This window comes from Mixophyes fleayi, chromosome 5 (assembly GCF_038048845.1).
Source record: "Mixophyes fleayi isolate aMixFle1 chromosome 5, aMixFle1.hap1, whole genome shotgun sequence".
NCBI classification, from domain to species: domain Eukaryota; kingdom Metazoa; phylum Chordata; class Amphibia; order Anura; family Limnodynastidae; genus Mixophyes; species Mixophyes fleayi.
The window spans coordinates 21414497-21434211 of NC_134406.1; the positions used below are offsets into that span (position 1 = coordinate 21414497).

At 39.4% G+C, this 19715-nt stretch overlaps 2 protein-coding genes across 3 annotated transcripts in view; both read right to left on the reverse strand.

Annotated features, from left to right (window-relative positions):
* The window catches only part of LOC142158128 (putative acyl-CoA dehydrogenase 6), a 115101-nt gene extending 107864 nt beyond the window's left edge, over positions 1-7237 (reverse strand). Inside the window, exons 1-2 of the mRNA XM_075211797.1 lie at positions 7137-7237; positions 6785-6974 (exon numbers count right to left, since the gene is read on the reverse strand). Of these exons, the coding sequence (XP_075067898.1) occupies positions 6785-6943 (159 nt within the window). The 5' untranslated portion in view covers positions 6944-6974; positions 7137-7237. The remainder of the gene's footprint in view (positions 1-6784; positions 6975-7136) is intronic.
* A 9408-nt stretch (positions 7238-16645) lies between these two features.
* On the reverse strand, positions 16646-19304 carry GNGT1 (G protein subunit gamma transducin 1). Of its 2 annotated transcripts, XM_075211799.1 has the most exons (3): positions 19109-19304; positions 18921-19019; positions 16646-17046 (listed from the first exon to the last, which is right to left on the reverse strand). In XM_075211799.1, exons 2-3 carry the CDS (start codon positions 19014-19016, stop codon positions 16921-16923), a joined length of 222 nt encoding a protein of 73 aa, XP_075067900.1. In that variant the 5' UTR covers positions 19017-19019; positions 19109-19304; the 3' UTR covers positions 16646-16920. The 2 variants fall into 2 exon arrangements, with proteins under 2 accessions (XP_075067900.1, XP_075067899.1); XM_075211798.1 differs by lacking the exon at positions 19109-19304 and having other exon boundaries at positions 18921-19102.
* Positions 19305-19715: the final 411 nt, after the last annotated feature.

Genomic DNA, 19715 nt, shown 5'->3' on the forward strand with positions numbered 1-19715 from the left:
CACTCAAATTGCGACATTTTCAGGCGACTACCGTTTGGTATCACCGAGATGTTCTGTTCAGAAGTTGCCTTGTCTTATTATAGTTAGCGAAAGCAACCCGTCAGCTACACCATTTAAAGTGTACCTGTAATGCGGATTTCCTAAATGTGGCAGTAACAGTACAGACTAATTCCACTGTACAGCAAATAACACACACCATTCTAGAGAAAACCGACTAATATTGTGCTTACAGCTATTATCACTTACACAACATGCATATTAACTAGTAGTGGGGGTCATCCCGTGGAGCCTGCATTGTAAACTGGGAGTCTATGTTTTTAACACTTACTGTCGGTTAACAATGCCACAAAGATCGATATGCATAATCTATATTGGATCTCTATTTTAGGCTATGCTTGCATGCACCCATTTAATTTTTGAGGGAAAGTGCATGAAAGACATGAAAAAGAAAACTTGCATTAAAAAGTTTGACACTTTTTAACGCATTTTAAGTGTATTTTTTATTTTGGTTCTAAATTGTTTTTGCTTTTATTGTATAAAACATCAATAAAGCACAGCAAAATTATTTTCATCTACTTTTCTTGCATGTTCTATACATTCCGTTAAAGTAAATTAACATGCATTAAACCTACACTACCATCCAGGAAAATATTTTAGGGTGGCTCAAGCTGGACCCCTGGCTACATGCAGCAGTTTCCCTCTCTTTCTGTCCAGCCATAGGCAAACCAAGGGAGGGGTGCTAGTGCCTGGAAACGCCCCTCCAAGCCTGGGGCACTGTATAATTGAGGTAGCTGCACCCTGCCCCCGCTTCACACGGCTCTGCTTCAAAAGAGAGAGCTGAATGCACCTAACAGTAGTGCACGCAGCATTGCCCATGTATATTATGGGCATAGAGAGAGTTGGAGCCAAGCATTCTCTAAAATTATAGCCACGCCCCCATGCATGCTGGTCACGCCCACTGGTGGCGTGGTGTGGAAACCCCCTTCTGCAAATCCTGCGTTTGCCCCCGCCAGCCTCGGCTGAAACCAGGGGTCTGAGCGAGAGAACCAATCACAAGACACAATCAAGAGAGTGCGGCTTGTAATTGGTCTCTCGCTACCAGTTAATGTTGGTTAAGAAAATGAATTTGCCAGTTCTGAATAACGGCTCAGGCTCTCGGTGGTAGAGCAGCTTTATGAGCAGGAAAAGAACAGAACACGCTGTCTTCTGAATCTTAACTACAGAATTAGAAACCATTGGGGCTCAGCTATAAAATGTAAATGTAATTTGAGAGCATTGTTATTTTTCCACCACAACCTGCATTTTTAAATCATTTTCGAAGCACTGAAATGCCATAGCGGAAGGGTGGTCTGTTTTAAAAAAAATAAGGAGGGAAATTACATAAAATCCATTTGGAAACAAAGAGCTCCAGCTACAAACATACAAACAAGGCTTTTTTATTTTTTTTTATTATTTTTAAAACACATCCTGTCTATGACAATAGAAAAATGAAACGTCTTAGAGGAAGCAAGATTGATGTAGTGAATTACAAATTCATAAAGCATGTTGATGCAAACAGCACCACAATGCTAATGCAACTTCCTAATACTAATTACTGTACTAAAACGATTATTGTCTGGTGACTCTGAAAGTCTTGTACCTTATCTTTTAAAGAGATCACCTGAAGATATTTGCACACTGGCAGGTATTAGGCTGTATCCCTCATCTCTTCATTCACCAAACTGGCCAAGTTTTGTTTCAGGTCAATCAAGGATTCAGAAAAGTGTAGGGATAGGGAGCATTGATCCCATTAATAGACACAATGGACCTGAGTTATTAAGGAGAGCAAAGCAAAAAAAAAAAAAAAGGAGTAAGTTTGCTCCTGGATAAACCATGTTACACTGAAAGGGGTGAAGATTAGTTATTATTTTGCACATAAGTTAAATACTGGCTGTTTTTTATCTAGCACACAAATACTTGCTAACTTTATTTTTACACCGAACTTTAAAGTTGATCTAGGACATGCCCTGTCCCAACTATGAATCTGTCTACAAATTTTAAATTTACTTCCACCTCCAATGTAACATGGTTTTGCCCAGGTGCAAGCATAATCCTTTTTATGCTTTGCTCTCCTTAATGACTTAGGCCCATTATTGTAACAGCAGTTAAAGCTGCAGTAAATGCATGCATCACCCAAGATTAATATAAGCCAAAATTCATGTATCCTTCAATATCACACAGAAGACTATGAAGTTCAGCTTTTACACAGGGTGCAAAAATAAATTCTAATACCCTTATAATAAACAGCTTTTTTGAAAAGCCTAAAATGGTGCTTTCACCCTAGTGCTCGTAAAAATAAGTGAGTAACTGAAAAAACTTGCTCTTACGTACCATTCAGACCCTCCTCCAAAGAGGAAGGGTCCCTCTATCCCCGACCCCCGGATTCATAAGGACCCTTAGGGGGCAAGGGTCTCCAGACCCCCTTCGCCGCAAGGCTAGTGGGGTCCCTTTAACTAAGGGTTCCGCCGAAGCTTCCCCCTTGGTACTTATGCTTCCCCCCGAAAGAGGAGACCTCAGATGGTTTCAGGGGGGTGGGAGCCACTAGAAGCACACCACCCCCCCGGCCAAAGCAGTGCACCGGGGCCCCTACATATATATATATATATATATATATATATATATATATATATATATATATATATGTATAGAGATACATATATAGATATAGATAGATAGAGATATAGATAGATGTACTTGCTCAGTGACCCTTGAAGTTTTTTTTGCAGGTTTTTTTCTTTTGCAGGATTATTTATTCTAATTAAGAGCCCTGCCTATGGGGCCCCCTTGCCCGTGGGCCCCCCCGGGCACCTGCCCATCGTGCCCAATGAAAAAGATGACCCTGGTTGATACAAGTACTCATGGGACTTGTTTTAAAAAAAATAAATAAAAAAAAAGACTGATGAATAAATGTTTTTGGTTTTTTTAACCAAATCATATTGGAGCTAATTTACATAATTACCAATTCAATATAGTCCATATGTAAACTAAGACCTATATATACACATTTTTTATTCCTGTTATCCCTGAATTCCTGTGTCATATAAAGCCATTCGCTGTGACAGACGTATATGTTCTGACACACTGCTTGGGAATTGTGCTACATTTTCCATTCTCTACTGACAAAAGAGTCCATGGCGGTTTCCAGAGCAGGTAGGGGACAAAGACAATGCCTGGGAGGGCCGTAGGTCTGTCAACATCCAATTGGACAGCTCTGGTTCGTACAATGGTGAGACTTAAATTTCTAAAAGGCTGCCAAACGCCCTATAATATGTTCCAAATGAGAACAGCACAGTGGCTCAGTGGTTAGCACTTCTGCCTTACAGCACTGGGGTCATGAGTTTGATTCCTGACCATGGCCTTATCTGTGTGGAGTTTGTATGTTCTCCGTGTGTTTCCTCCAAGTGCTCCGGTTTCCTCTCACACACCAAACAAAAAAAAACAAAAACATACTGGTAGGTTAATTGGCTGCTATTAAAATTGACCCTAGTCTCTGTCTGTCTGTGTGTGAGTGTGTGTCTATATTAGGGAATTTAGACTGTAAGCTCCAATGGGGCAGAGACTGATGTGAGTGAGTTCTCTGTACAGCGCTGCGGAATTAGTGGCGCTATATAAATAAATGATGATGATGATGATGATGAGAGACAATTTTAATATTTACTTTGTGCCTGTTTGTTCATCTCCTGATGAGCCCACACAATCATACATGGATAAATTAGAACACAGGCAGAAATGTAAGCATTTTCAAACCTGACCGTGCCTATTGTTTAAAGTTTTTTGCAAACTACAACTTCATTATATTTTGTCAGCTAAATATTGCATCTGGTTTTTTTTTAACAAGAAAGTGCTGCGACAAGCTGTTCTGTACACGTGTGGAAGAGAGTTATCCTGTCCGTTTCCTCTGCAGCAGAACTCAGGATATGCCAACGACAGTGATAAGAATGGCAAGAAATGTCTTCAAATCACTTACGGAGACTTCAAAGCTGCAGCTGAAGTGGGGGCACATTACACTCTTAACAGATGTTTACATTAACACTACACAGACAGAGGTTCAATCCCTCAGTTAATCACTGTCGGATTGGCCAATAAAATATTGCCACATTTCTGCCATGATCAGAATAAATAGAATGGTAGATCTTCTAAAAAGAAAAAGTGGAGGTGTTGCCCATAGCAACCAATCAGATTCTAGCTATCATTTATCATTCTAGAAAATAATAGCTAGAATTTAATTGGTTGCTATGGACAACACCTCCACTTTTCCTTTTTAGAAGGTTTGATAAAAACCTCAAAGTGCAAAAAAACGCACTTGCATGACATAGTTATTTTGTGATATCATACATCTATCTTTGCAAATATAAAACATTACGGACGGGTCGATAAGTGTGTCTAGATAGAAGTAACTTTGGGGGGTTCATGAACTGCCCCCGGCTGCTGTACAGCATCTTCTCTGTGGATTCTGTTTTGCCTACTTCAGATCCTTCCTGCAATAGGTTAACATCTCATCATTGGACTTGGATCCTAATTATCTGTAACTGGCATTTGTAAGACTGCCTGTTCCAGCAAAACTGTGCCAGTTCATCATTTGTCTCTGCTGCTGGTCTCTGAGAAACTCCTGTGATCTGGTCCTGTTCTTCCCTAGTATCTGACTTCTGCTTGTTCCATTGTCCGGTTTCTTGTGACCCAGAACCCGGCTTTATTTGACCTTGCCCCTTTCTACCCCCTGGCATTGTTGTGGATTTTTCCAGCTTCTGACCCAGGCTTGCCTGACCTTCCTTCTGTCTGATTCTCCCATGAATCATCATGTGTTCTTAGCTCCTCTGCTAGCCTTGGTAATCCTGGTTTCCTGTGCCTGCAATCATACTATTGTGCCTGGTCTCCAGGTCCTCTGCTAAACCTGTCAATCCTGGTTTCCTGTGACTGCCTGCAGTCATCCTATTGTGCCTGCTCTCCAACTCCTCTACTTAACCTGGTAATCCTGCTATCCTGTGCCTGCAGTCATATTATTGTGCTTGGTATCAAGCATCTCCAGCTTCACAGCTAAACCTGGTATATTCTGATATCAGTGTCTGCAGTTTACCCTTTCTATCCGGTATACAGTGTCTCCAGTTTCCAAGCTAAACCTGGTTATACCGCTGTTCTGTGCCTTCTCTCCACCTTTTGTATGTTGTTTTACCATTGACTGCATTTTAGTTATACCTGTGTGATCCGTGTTTAAATAAAGACTGTGTTTCTCAACTAATCTCCATGGTATTCATACTGGTAATCCTGGCAGGGTGAATAGCTCCTGCTAATTTTGAGAATAAGAAGTTCCTTGCTGAATGCAAGATTCCTAAACACATTGTTTCCACCATTCCCATTTCCATCTGGGCTCACAATAAACAAATATTTGTGCAGAGCTTTACCCCCCATTTTTGAAACTGGTCGTCAGGTGATTTATTTATGCGCCTGGACACATAAGTGCATTTTTGCATAACTGAATGCATGGTGTTTAGGAATATTCTGCCGTTACTAAATGAATCTCAGGTTAATGTCATACAAACGATTAAAACAATGGCTTTTAATTGAGGTATTTAATCACTAAAGCAATGGTACTTGGTAATTAACGGAGACACAGAACTAACGATTGTAGGGCCTGGTACATCTTGGAACACAACTTGCACTTAATAAAACCGCACGTTACATGCACGTCCGTATCCAAGTACAAGTGGATCTCAGAAACGTTTCCATTTGAATCTGGGTATAAGTACACTCTGGATATATATGGTACTTGCTGTATGCAAACAGACACAACAGACTGCAGTACACGCACATGTGCAATAAAACGTCCCACCAGAACACATGCAAAAAAAAAAAAGATTTTATAAAAGAAATGTAAAGCCATTAATTCTATAATCAATAAAAAAAACATATGTAAAGAAAAAATTAGTTTTTAAATTTTTCTTTTACATGAAATACCTAAATCGAGATGTTCTTAATGCCTACTGTACATAAAATGCATTATTACAGTTTATCTTGCAAACATATATTGTGGCACTTATACGTGTCAATCATCACTATCAGTCAGCACTTACACCTGTCCTGTAGCTGGTGGAAATTAAACAGCTAAAACACATGTAACTAAGAGATGCCAAGAGATTGAATCGGACAAATGTGTGTGTTCTCGACACAGCACGCCCTTACAGTACATTGTCTACGTACGTCCACCCTCTCACACTCGTTTCGCCCCTCAAGTTGTAGACTGTCGAAGTGACATTTGCATGCGGTCATGAATTGGATGCAATTGCGTTCACTGGTGTAAGGTCCGTTTCTGGCGCATGAGCAGACCAATTTCACTCAAAATACGGCATGAAACGGGACTTACGTCTGAAGATAAATCAGGCCCATAGTGTGTGTAAAAAAGATAACTCCGAGTCTTCTTTACCATATGTCAGTGCTTTATCAACTTAAAAAACCGAATATTTCTTGCTCAGATGATATTACATTTACTAGTTACTGATATGCCTTAGCCCAAGATTTGCAATCACCTTTTCAAGGAGTTAAAGTAATGTGCATGTAGTCATGTCCACAATTATTATCAGTTATTCACTGTAAACATGCATTTACTATGTACTAATAAAATACTCATGATTCAGACTAATTACCAGCTGCTAGCATTGATTGAATTATTTGTAAAATTAAATACATGATCCAAGTACATCCCACTGCAGTTGCATTTAGTCAGACCTGTAACATAGTGCATATAATGTACCTTTCTTAATGACTCCCTGATTGCATTGTGCTCCGGGGTGTACAGGGCACTGGCAGCCTGGGGGGCTGAGTGTCTAGCAGAGGCTGATAGGGACAAGAGCCTGCATAGAGATCCGGGCCTGCTTCTGAGAATATGTAGAGAGCCCAGTCTATGAGCCATAGCTACAGTGATCCGTCCTCAGGACTATGACCTGCGATGTGACAAGGACACAATGTAACCAGATAATGTATATGCAGCATTGCTCTCACAGAGTACTAGTAAATACAAACTACACAGGTTATATCACTGCTATGTAAGCAGGGGGGTAATGCAGAATGGTATAATAGTCACGTTAGAGGTTGTCTGCACTCACTCTGCCAAGTAAACAAGGTTGCAAACTTCAGTCGTGCTCTCCTCTTCCTGGACAATATCCGATGACAGACTACTGTGGTCACATGACAGAGTGACGTCATCGGCTGGTCCAGGGAAGGTTGATGTATAGTTTATATAGCATTGTTTCAGCACATGGCTGCTGGTCTTGGCAGTGGCTCAGTCAGCTGTAACAATTGCAGCACTGTAAGTTATCTATTATTTTGCTTACCATAGGATAGAGATAGATATGGGTTTTTTAGATAGCTATAGAATAGATAGGAGATGATATATAGAATTGAAACGTGTTATAGACAGTGTTGTTTGTAACAATCTGTGACTCTATTCATAATATTATTGTGAGTGTATCATATATAACAGGGATAAGCAGCGTTTGCAAAACTACAAGTCCCTGCATGGATAGTACATATTCCCTGGGGGGGGGGTACAGGGGCACATCAGGGGCAGGGCCATCTTTTCCATTGGGCACGATGGGCAGGTGCCCGGGGGCCCCACTGGCAAGGGGGCCCCATAGGCATGGCTCTTAATTAGAATAAATAATCCTGCAAAAGAAAAAACCTGCAAAAAAACCCTTCAAGGGTCACTGAGCAAGTACATCTATCTATCTCTATATATCTATATCTGTATCTCTATACATCTATATCTATTTCTCTCTCTCTCTCTCTCTCTCTCTCTCTCTCTATATATATATATACATACATGTAGGGGCCCCGGTGCACTGCTTTGCCCGGGGGCCCATAATATTGTTAAGATGGCCCTGATCAGGGGGCCCGCTATCTTCAGCCTGGCTGTCACTGTGACAGAGAGACTGAAGGCAGCAGCTAAGACGCTTCAGCAGTGGAACAGTTAAGGTCAGAAGTATCTCTCTCCCTCCCTCTCCCCTAATACTAATATATATATATATATATATATATATATATATATATATATATATATATATATATATATATATACATATACATACACACATACATATATCATATATATACTAAATTAGTATATAGTCTATATATAATATATACTTTATGTAAAAAAAAAAGTGATTATATGTGTGTATGGAAGAGAGGACCAGGGAGGGAGCTGGATCGTGACCACAAAAGGTAATTTTTATTTTTTGGGGTTTTTTTTCTACAGGATTTTTTTTTTCATTGCCTTGGGCCCCCTTTCCCCCTGGGCCCCCAGGCACCTGCCCATAGTGCCCAGTAGGAAAGATGGTCCTGGTTCATGGGAGGGGGGTCATCAGGCGGGGTCATGGTGGGTGTAGGTCATCGGGGAGGGGGGGGGGGGCCCTGCCTGCTTCATTGTACTGGGCACCACGATTTCTGATGGCGGCCCTGATTCCCTGTGTTAGTATTTATGAGATCAGGGCTATTGAATAGGAACATGTTGTTCAGGATTAGTCTTATTTATGGTAGTATCATGGATTCCTCAATGCATATCATACAAGACAGAATAATCTGATCCTGTCTTTTTTTCCCTCCTCAGGAAACCACAGAGGTCGTGGTTTATGGTGGAACGGGTCAGCAGGATGCACAGAAAGGGGTGTTTACTCCCTAGGCAACAAGCTCCAGATGTTACCTCAAAAAGATTGCTAAGGATGAGGGTTACAATCCAGACTTCCTTAATGTGAATGTTCAATAGCCCTGACTCTTGCATCAATGTGCCTTGAATGTGCTTCATAATGTGTTTCCCATTTAATTATTCTAACTGTACAACACGGGTAAAGGAACGTTCGGCTTTAAAAATGGCCAATACATAATTTAACTACCAAAAATATTTTCTATTATACTATAGATAAAAATAAAAAATATCCTTACTTTGCTCTTGTATTGTTTATTTTAGTTTTACAAACATTAAATGTAAAACTCCATATAAGTAGTACCATGGGGTATGTACCCATAGCTGGGAAGCATATGGCGATGCCTATTATTCTTCCATCGATATTGGTTACTATGGGAGAAGAAAGCTGAAACTGGCGGACTGCAGAGAGGACTGTTGGCATAAGAATATTTTTTAAAGAATTATTGCAAATTAGAAATGGTTTGGTTTAATAAATCGGGAAGTGTTGCAATTTTTTGTTTTCAACTGGACATCCCCCTTTAAGTATATTTGATTAAAATGCACCTATCACAATAAATTAACAGGTACCAATTAAGTGGACCGTCATATATAACCTCTATTATACTAGTCATTTATTACATTTGACTTGTTACTTATTTAATCTGACTGCCTGATTATTTGCAGACAGTTCCTCTGGTGCCAGTGGATGCAGGCTTTTGCTATACCCCGGGTGAATTAGGCCACGCCCCCTTTCTAATTTCTAAGGCTGCCGGCGGCTGCACAGTATGTGCAGGTCCGCTCGGCAGTGACAGTGTGCTGCCCCGCTGCTCTGATTGTGTTTAAAACACAATCAGAGCAACCGGGCAGCACACTGTAACTGCTGAACGGACCTGCACAGTGTGCAGCCGCCGGCAGCAAGCCCCTGCTAGGGCCCCCCCCCTGGATCCGCCACTGAGTGGATGTGCAGTGAAGGAGGAGACAGATTCAGCAGTTAAGCCAGTATTAAAAAAAAAAAATGGTCTCTGAAATTATAAATTGTAAAGGGTTTGGAATGAAAAAGCAATGACAAACATTTCTTTCTGAGGTTTTAAATGTATGTATATGTGTTATGCTGGACACGGAGCTGCCAATCATGCCTCTTGGTCTAGACCCAAGATTTAGGATTTGGCTCCACACGTGGGTGGCCAGATTGGATGAGATCTGGCATTCATCGCTTGGGGGGAGCAACTGGACGCTTTTGGACCACATTGGTTCTGTTAGTGCTGTTGGAAGCTGACCATATACATAAGCCGCCTGAGGTCAACTTCCGGTCACATTAATTAACATACTCAGAAATTACCCAATCAAATTTGATTTGATTATTATCTGGTTTTTATTGGGGGCACACATGGCAATATTTGTCTATTTGGCTGATACTGCTGCATGTATTCTCAGCTTAAGGACACCCAGAGATATGGGTAAATTGCTTTTTTTGATCAACTTATTTTACTAAAATCTATCATAGCTCTCTGGTAATTGCTACATTTTAAAACAATCAAAGGACAAAATTCACCTTGGGGGGGGGGGGGGGTATTCAATTGTCAGCGAGTTTGTTTTTTTTTCCCCGCAGCATGAAAAAAAAAAAATCTCCCGCGGGATTTTAACGCCAATAACGTCCATTTTTAGTTAGCGCAGCGGGAAAACTCCTGCAATTCAATTGAAAAAGAGGGAACGCTGCCCCCGCACGTTAGTCATTGTGTTTGCGAGTTTTTAGGGGAGTGAATGGGAGTTTTAACGCGGTCACGTATAACACAAAAAAAAAGGTTATGCATACATTTCCATACATTGGATTGCATTACACATTGCTAATATCTTCATTACAGTACTTTCTTTAGCATATGTTTTAATTGAACTATTTTTTACCATACAATCATCTATACCATGTGAAAACACATTACTACATTTATATTTGTAGCAAAAACATACATAAATATAATTAATGATTTTATTTATTATATTTTATTTTATGTTTATTTTATTTCATTAATTTTCACAAGAAAATCAACTTACACATGTTAGGCATTCGTGATAAACATAAGTTTAACTTTTTTCCAGATTATTACATGAATTCAAATACTTTTCAGAGGTTTTTTATTTTTAACACACCCCAAATAGGTGCGAGATAAAACAGCATATTTTCCTGTTTAACGCGCAGCGTTAAAAAACAATTGAATAGCTTTTAACGCAGCTGCCTCTCGCACACCCTATACTTTCAATAGACCTTCTACTGGAGCGCGAAAGGACCGTTTCATGGGAAAAAAAAACAGCGTTAAAATGCCTTAACGCGGTCAAAAAAGAAACTCGCTGACAATTGAGGAGTCTGTTTTGAAAATATAACCACTATGCTACGTCTCTAGCACAGCATATTTAGGACTTTCCTGCAGACTATCCCTATTCTAAGAGCCCTGCATATGCATTCCTCTATGTTTGCTGTGCCCCCACCAGGGGCCTGATTCATTAAGGATCTTAACTTGAGAAACTTCTTATTTCAGTCTCCTGGACAAAACCATGTTACAATACAAGGGGTGCAAATTAGTATTCTGTTTTGCACATAAGTTAAATACTGCCTGTTTTTTCATGTAGCACACAAATACTTGATAGCTTATTTGTACACTGAAATTTAAAGTTGATATTTGTGGGCTACATGAAAAAACAGTCAGTATTTAACTTATGTGCAAAACAGAATACTAATTTGCACCCCTTGCATTGTAACATGGTTTTGTCCAGGAGACTGAAATAAGAAGTTTCTCAAGTTAAGATTCTTAATGAATCAGGCCCCAGCTCTTTAATTGAGTAGCATAAATAGTTGTGCAGTTCACACCACAGGTGTCAGCATGAAACCTCACAGGGGTCCATGTGTAGACACCTGCACCCATTCATATAGCGTAAAATCTTCAAATTTGTGCCGCGCATGCCCACGAAACAAGCCAAGGGCATATGCCACAGGCAAAATACTGATAGAAAAGCTAAAGAAAACCTTAAGTTTTGTGCAAATCTTGACTTATACAAAAATCCTCCGGTGAAGTCATCTGTCTCTGGCCAGACTTAGGTAAGCAGAGCTGCCTGTACTGATTAATAATGATGGGGTGCCTTGTGTGAGACTTTAGATGCCAAAATCACAGACGAGGGCACTTTATAACCTGCGCAATTACTTTGGACACACTTGAAAAGTCTTCTAAGTTGCATTTTGAGTGTTTAATGAATTTAATATTAAAATGCATTAAGGAAGCATAGTTATATAATCCCACTGAGACATTGGGTGGCAAGGTTATATTCGCTGATTGCAGTTTTCAATGTCTTAGCCACAATGGGCGGGCGATGTTGCTACTAAATGGAGACATGTTAGAGCTCGCAGTACGATAGGGTCATCCTTTCACATACATTTATATCTGTCGGGTGACAGCCAACTTTTAAAATAGACTTTATCAAAGTTTAATAACATCGTTTCCCCCACCTAAACTGATAACCATAGCTGTCCAGTTACTGTGATATTATAAATGTGTCTACAGTGTGGAGGAATAAGGAGAGGATCAGTGCAGAGTTCTGTGTCAGATATATTTGTGCCATTATTGGTAACTGGTTTCTTTCATTTACTTGTTATCATTGCTGCTTACTTTTTAGAGATCTTCTCTGGGAGATACTGTGCTCCTCTTATCTCTCCTCTGGTCATCATCATCATTTCATCATCCTGTGCAGGTCCTGGAGATCAAGTCACACTGTGTCATATCGTCAGCCCCAGCACTCTGATAGGTGTATAGATCCAGCCATTCGCCAATCAGTGTATAGGGAACTCCTAACACTCTGATTGGTGAATGTCCAGCATCATCCACCAATCAGCATGATAAGAGTCATTGATGGGTATGACAGCATACCCAATAACTGTGCAGCAGCTGAGAGACAAGCAGAGGATGCTCCCTGGCGGTGTCGATCGTGTTTATGATAAAGCACAATCAGAATGGCTGGGGAGCATCCTGTACCTGACCCTCGGCTGTGCAGAACAGCCCAAAATTTTACCAACCCAGACGGGGTTCTTTCCTCTTTCCCATCAGAGAGCTCCTCTGTCTTCTTTTTGAGGTGTGATTATTTTCTCACAATACAATAACCCGTGGGCCTGACATAGGGACTAGGGGCTAGATTTACTAAACTACGGGTTTGAAAAAAGTGGAGTTGTTACCTATAGCAACCAATCAGATCCTAGCTCTCATTTATTTAGTGCACTCTACAAAATGACAGCTAGAATCTGATTGGTTGCTATAGGCAACATCTCCACTTTTTCAAACCCGCAGTTTAGTAAATATACCCCTAGAGATAAGTGTGTCTTCATTGGGGTAGGTTATGATGATGTCCGTGAGGCTGTGGTCAGGTCCATAAAGGGCGAAAACTGTCCCGGCAGCAGACAAGAGGTGACAGATATAGCCCACTGTAGCCTGCACAAAGGATAACATAAAACTACGTTTAGCATGACATTCCCCTGTGCTAAGTACCAGTAAGCAAAGATAATGTTTTGGTGTTACAGTTCTTTTAACCATACCATCCATGGTACTGTCTAATCGAGCTTTGGTGGACTAAAATTCAATGATGGTGCCAGTAATAGAATTTTGTACACTAGGCTCCAGGATGGGGATCTGATTTTTATACTAACTACCAGAACTAGTTCATTTAGCGCATCTAGAGGGGGAATTGGGTTTACATTCGGGAGTTGCAAAAAATTTAAAATCGGATCTGTTTGGTTATAGTGTATTTTTTTGTATTTTAAATATTGCCCTTGAATAAATTTAACTTATAGTGTCAAAGAAAAGGTCTACATAGTGAGAACCGTACCTGAAGAAGCATTTACTGTGCAGTTGATTAGCATTAAATTGGGGACAGACAAATCTTTGAGACTTTAAGGGCATCTATGAGCCCTGAAGATTCTACGCACAGCGCAGATGCCGTTGTCCATTATCACAGGTCAGAAGGTCACGGGAAATGTCCTATGTGGTAGTGAGGAAAGAAAATAGACAGATTCCAAAGTGCCCTGTAAATACAAGGAGGTGGTCATTCATCTGGGGAAAATTGGTTTGTGGGCAGCATGAGTCAAAAAATGAAAGTTTCAGAAAGTTTTCACATACACGCTGTAAAGAGAGCAGAAACACTGCATTATGGGAAATAGAACATTAGTTCTCTACGTATTATACGTAGGATGATTATTTCCTGTGTACTCACATGTGGCTTTAAAGTCTTGAAGGGAACTAATGGTTACAGAGAGTTATATGTAAAACTTTCGACACATTTCAGTAAATGGTCCCAGTATTGCCAAGTGTGGTCCCAGGGTAATTACTATCCAGGACAAAAATCGTATCATCGTTGATGTTTGTATTGTTCATATTGTGGTTTTATCAGTGTCCGTTTGTGGTCAGTGATCAATTGTGCTGCGAGATCTGTTTGTTTGGTTCAATTACCTATCAAACAAATCTGTCCAATTGTCCATTCATATGTACAACCAATTTGAAGGCATATTCGTATGTTCCACTATAAGTCCAGGGGGTAAATGTATCAAGCTGAGAGTTTTCTGGCAGGTTTGAAAAACCAATCAGATTCTAGCTATCATTTATTTAGTACTTTCTACAAAACGACAGCTAGAATCTGATTGGTTACTATAGGCAACATCTCCACTTTTCAAACCCGCCGGAAAACTATCAGCTTGATACATTTACCCCCAGATCTGGGTTTGTGTGGCCGGTATAAGATGACCCTATTTTTTGCTACCATATAGAAAACATAAGAGAAATAACTCAAAGGGTTATCTTATTAATACGGTGCTGTAATTTATAGCAGCCAATCAGGTTTTAGAAGCCTCCCCTTCTATTTGAGTCATTATGTGAGCTCTAGTTAGTGATTTGTCCAGCTAACTTGATATTTAATCTTGCATTTAATAATAGCCTCTTAGATCTACCTCTGACCTGCGCCTTGTCTCTTCTCTGGTAACCACCTCTCACTGCCACCTACAAGACTTCTCCCGCGCTGCTCCCCACTTATGGAATTCCTTACCATGCTCAATCAGACTCATCTCTTTATTAGAGAATACCCTACTCCCACCTATACTACCAAGCTAATGCATGCTCACATCTCCACTCTCAGCCACACTCGTTCCTCTTGTCTCAATCAAGCCCTCTTCCAATTGCAATGTAAGCTCTATAATGTGCATGGCCCCCTCTACTCATTGTTTTCATGTCTGCATTTATTTTGTCTACCTTATGTGTCCCTATTCTGTGTATGCTCCCCCTTCCACACACACACACACACACACACTCCCCACTGTGGAGCACTGTGGCAAACTCAACAGCAATAAGAATAATAGACCATTATTTACTAATAGCCTTGGTTATGCTATATGATTTTGTGAACTAGTATAAAACAGATCAGGTGCAGTATATAGATGTTTTACAATATTGGGATATGTATGTTCCTGTAAAATTAACCTTATAATTAATTATGATGACTGTTTTTCATATCTATGTGAATTGTATATACTTCAGGCTAAAACATTTTGAATGATGTATGTAGATTTGTGCTGCCATTTAGCAGACTGTTTACTTGAACCGTGTAATTTTTAAATACCAATATAGTACATAATTTGTACTGCAAGTTTACATCACACCATAATCATTGTGTTATTATTAAATTGTAATAAAGATATTTATTGTTTTTTAGGTATATTTATACCATCCTTGTTTATTTGGGTATACTTGTTTTCAGGGGTTAATGTATAATTATATACTTGTTATTAAAGTTTCCTAACAGTGTTTATTTTTCAAGTAGATTTTAAGAGGTAAAGGAAAGCATCTGCTTGGTGGATATGGCTTAGAGCATCTTTGAGCATATATTTTGTTATTCAATTAGCCCCAATGTGTTTACAGAATCTAAAGAGCCGTTTAATCTAAGATTACCTTAGAGCCATTTAATCTACTATGACCGGGTTATTTTCATAGTATCACTGTACTCTTAATTTCAGTGTCATAATAAATAAAAGATAAGGGGCCTGATTCATTAAGGAACTTAAATTAAGAAGTTTCTTATTTAAGTCTCCTGGACAAAACCATGAAACAATGCAAGGGGTGAAAATTAGTTTTCTGTTTTGCACATAAGTTAAATACTGACCATTTTCATGTAGCACTCAAATACTTGATAGCTTATTTGTACACTGAAATTTAAAGTTGATATTTGTCTGCTACATGAAAAAAACAGTCAGTATTTAACTTATGTGCAAAACAGAATACTAATTTTCACCCCTTGCATTGTGACATGGTTTGGTCCAGGAGACTTAAATAAGAAACTTCTTAATTTAAGTTCTTTAATGAATCAGGCCCAAGGTGTTACTAGTTGTCTCATAGGTGACCATTTTAGGTGGTCACTGCTCTGACTGTTGCCAACCATCACTGAGATACAATGATGTGAATAGAGACTTAAAATGACTATGTGGGAATCTCCAGACAAGCATGTTAGCTGCAAGCTTGTGTCTTTGTGAGACCACTATAAATTCTACAAATTACATTGTGTACATTCACATGACATGGCCCTTATTGATTTAAGCCCATTGAACTACAATTTATTTTGTTATTTGTCCTCTATAAAGCCTGTGAATACCAGCTAGGTAGGTTTAGACAGTTGTCTGCAGAACACTTTTATCTCAATATTTGGTGTTTTTTCTTTTTCTCTGTGATCCCCTCTGCCTCTGAATGGAAGAAAGTACTCCATGTCTGCCAAATACCCGAATATGAGGGGGTAGTAGATCAATAAACTGCATTGGCCGGCTCTACAGTGCACAGAGCTAAATAATCACACTTGAATGCAATTTGATATGACACAACAAAGGTTTTCTAATGTGATAATATATCCGCACATAACCATACATTCTTCTTATATTTTTTATTCTGGAATAAAGGTAATTTGATTTACAGACAACATATTTTTATTAAAACAATCTAGTACAACCCATAAAACAAAACGTTACACCTAGGGTCTTTGAACAGGAAGTCCATGGGTGGGAAAACACAGAGTGCAGTTGTTTGGGAATTAAATACAGTCCTTTAGTTGGTTCCACGCTGTGCAGCATTGGGTTCTATAAACATGAGAGACAGAAAGACATCTACACCATTTGTGGACTGAAGAAAACAGTCCTAGGGGGTTCAAGCAATGACACATCCTCCTTTCTCCTTAAATGGGTTCTTGTCTTCTGGAATGCCCTTTACAAGGGGGTCTTCTCCAGAGTTCCCCTCGATATAAGTCTTGATTTCTTCACACATTTTAGAAACCTTGGTAAGGAAACAAATAGAGATGATCAGGTTGATGTTCAATTTGCTTAATCCAGAGGAAATTTATCAATCCAAAAATCATGTGACCAATGGTTAAATTGATCAAGCTGTGATTTTCTGGTGGGTTTGAAAAGTGGAGAAGCCAATTAAGCTGTCATTATTTTTTCAGACTGCAAGACAGTAATGCTAACTACAGAACAGCTTACCTAAAGTCCATCAAACAAGCTTTAGCATGACCCATATCCCTTTAATCCAAAACCCATTCCCCAAAAATCTTAGTTACAGACATAGGGGGTATATTTACTAAACTGCAGGTTTGAAAAAGTGGAGATGTTGCCTATAACAACCAATCAGATTCTAGCTATCATTCTGTAGAATGTACTAAATAAATGATAACTAGGGGCCTGATTCATTAAGGATCTTAACTTGAGAAACTTCTTATTTCAGTTTCCTGGACAAAACCATTTTACAATGCAAGGGGTGCAAATTAGTATTCTGTTTTGCACATAAGTTAAATACTGACTGTTTTTTCATGTAGCACACAAATACTTGATAGCTTATTTGTGCACTGAAATTTAAAGTTAATATTTGTGTGCTACATGAAAAAACAGTCAGTATTTAACTTATGTGCAAAACAGAATACTAATTTGCACCCCTTGCATTGTAACATCGTTTTGTCCAGGAGACTGAAATAAGAAATTTCTCAAATTAAGATCCTTAATGAATCAAGCCCTAGAATCTGATTGGTTGCTATAGGCAACATCTCCACTTTTCAATCCAGCTGGAAACTTGCAGCTTGATACATTTACCCCTAAGTGTGGAAATAGCTACTCCACTCTACAGTATCAATGCACAGATAGGATAAGAGTATGAGAGATTACCCTGGGAAATACTGATACATTGTATATCTTACTACTTTTCCTGTGTGACCTGGTTTAAACCATGGAACATCTGTCTAAAGCAGGATAAGATTTGAGTGCTTACAGTAATAGGATTGATGGTATGGCTGTCTTATTCTCCATTATTACATTAATAATGATCCACACAACAAGAGGCTAAGCAATAATATTCCTTTTAGCACCATAATATAAAAAAATTCCAACAAAAGACATATTATTTACTGCATTCTACTTACTCATTTCTATGCACTTATCACATAAATTCGTGGTGTATAAAATGCTTATCACATAATTGATTTAAACCCCTGAGTAAAGATTAGCAATTGTTGTTGTTACACTTTGCATTGACAATTGTTTCAGTAGGCTAAACATTTTACAATTGGCTCCGTTGGAGGAAACAACACAACAACAGATTGGATTCAAAAGCAGCAATTCTAAGATTAGGAAAACATTGTTTAATTACGGCATAACTTCCCCAGCACTGCTTGATTTCCAGTTCAAATGATCAATTTAAATACCGCCAGGCAGGGGTCCCCGGGAGCACCAAAGTTAATGTACTCATTATATTTCGCAAGAAGTGAGTTATTGCTTTTCAACAGGCGGCTTGGGGGAGATGTCGCCAAGTCACAAAGCCTCAGATCGTTTATTTAACTCAGTGGTAAATTTTTTTTTATTTTTTTTTTCCCCCCCCCCACTGTTATTTTTGCTTCTTCTATTTCTAGGAAAATAATGTCAAAGATGAAGAGGTTTCCTAGGTGTCAGCTCTATGGAGTGAGGCTCAATCTCACACGTCACCTGCAGAAACATCTCAAATATCCAATTATATTATTAAAGGGAAAATTGCACATCCCGGTCTGTGTTACAATGTTTCCATGGAATCTTTACATGTCTAGCGCTGCAGATCAGAGTTAGAAAAAAAAAAAAAAGTTTGCAAAGTTTATTAAAACTTTCCCCCAGTAATCAGATTGTACTCACCAGCGCTCTCTCCATCTTCACTTCTTTCTTTAATTGTTCAACTTCCATTTTTGCTTTATCCTTTTCCGTTAGATCTTCTATATTGATTACCGGCATTTTCTGATGGGGGAAAAAAGGGACAATATATGCCGATGAAGCCTTTCTGGAACTGGTCATAGTACTCAGAGGGTCCCTACATGAGGACTTACTTGTGGTTCAGTGGTCCTGTAAACCGAACTCCCTCAAGTAGGAACTTCCTCTGCCACAGCCTCCTCGTCCACTTTCCCAAAGCCACTCTAACAATAGCAGTTAGCTGTTTTTTAAAGTAATCTGCATAATCTCTGCTAATCTGATTTAATCAAGGGCTGCTACCCTGCATCGCCGCAACACATCTTCCCATGCCCGCAGCCAGGGCGACCCCCCAAAGCCCTCAGCCCTAATTTATTACTATTAATGGAATATTTAGATGAATGCAGTGATTTGTGTGGTTATGTTGCAGTACGGTGGCTTCTTCTGATCGGCTGATGCAGTGACAGGCAGCCGGGTCGTTTTCCAGTCGTTGCTACAAATCCAACTGGGAACTCAAATGGGGTCATCTGGGCATCATGACCTAATCCAGTTAACAAGCAGACTGTTTAATCCAGATTAGTGCAAACGCACATATCTCTGTCTTGTTTGTAAATCGGCTCAGGCTGAAATTTCACTCATTCATAACGAAAAGATCTAGTGCATTATATATATTATTTTTCATTCGTATAAGGGCTCAATTGTAGTTGAACACATTTGTGCACAGAAGAAGGTGTACACAAGTACAAT

Coding starts and splice junctions, on each gene's coding strand:
- GNGT1 (XM_075211798.1), bottom strand. CDS start 19,076: ATGACCAGTTCCAGAAAGGCTTCATCGGCATATATTGTCCCTTTTTTC. Junction 17,047..18,920: donor TGAAGATGGAGAGAGCGCTG/GTGAGTACAATC, acceptor TTCCTTACCAAG/GTTTCTAAAATGTGTGAAGA.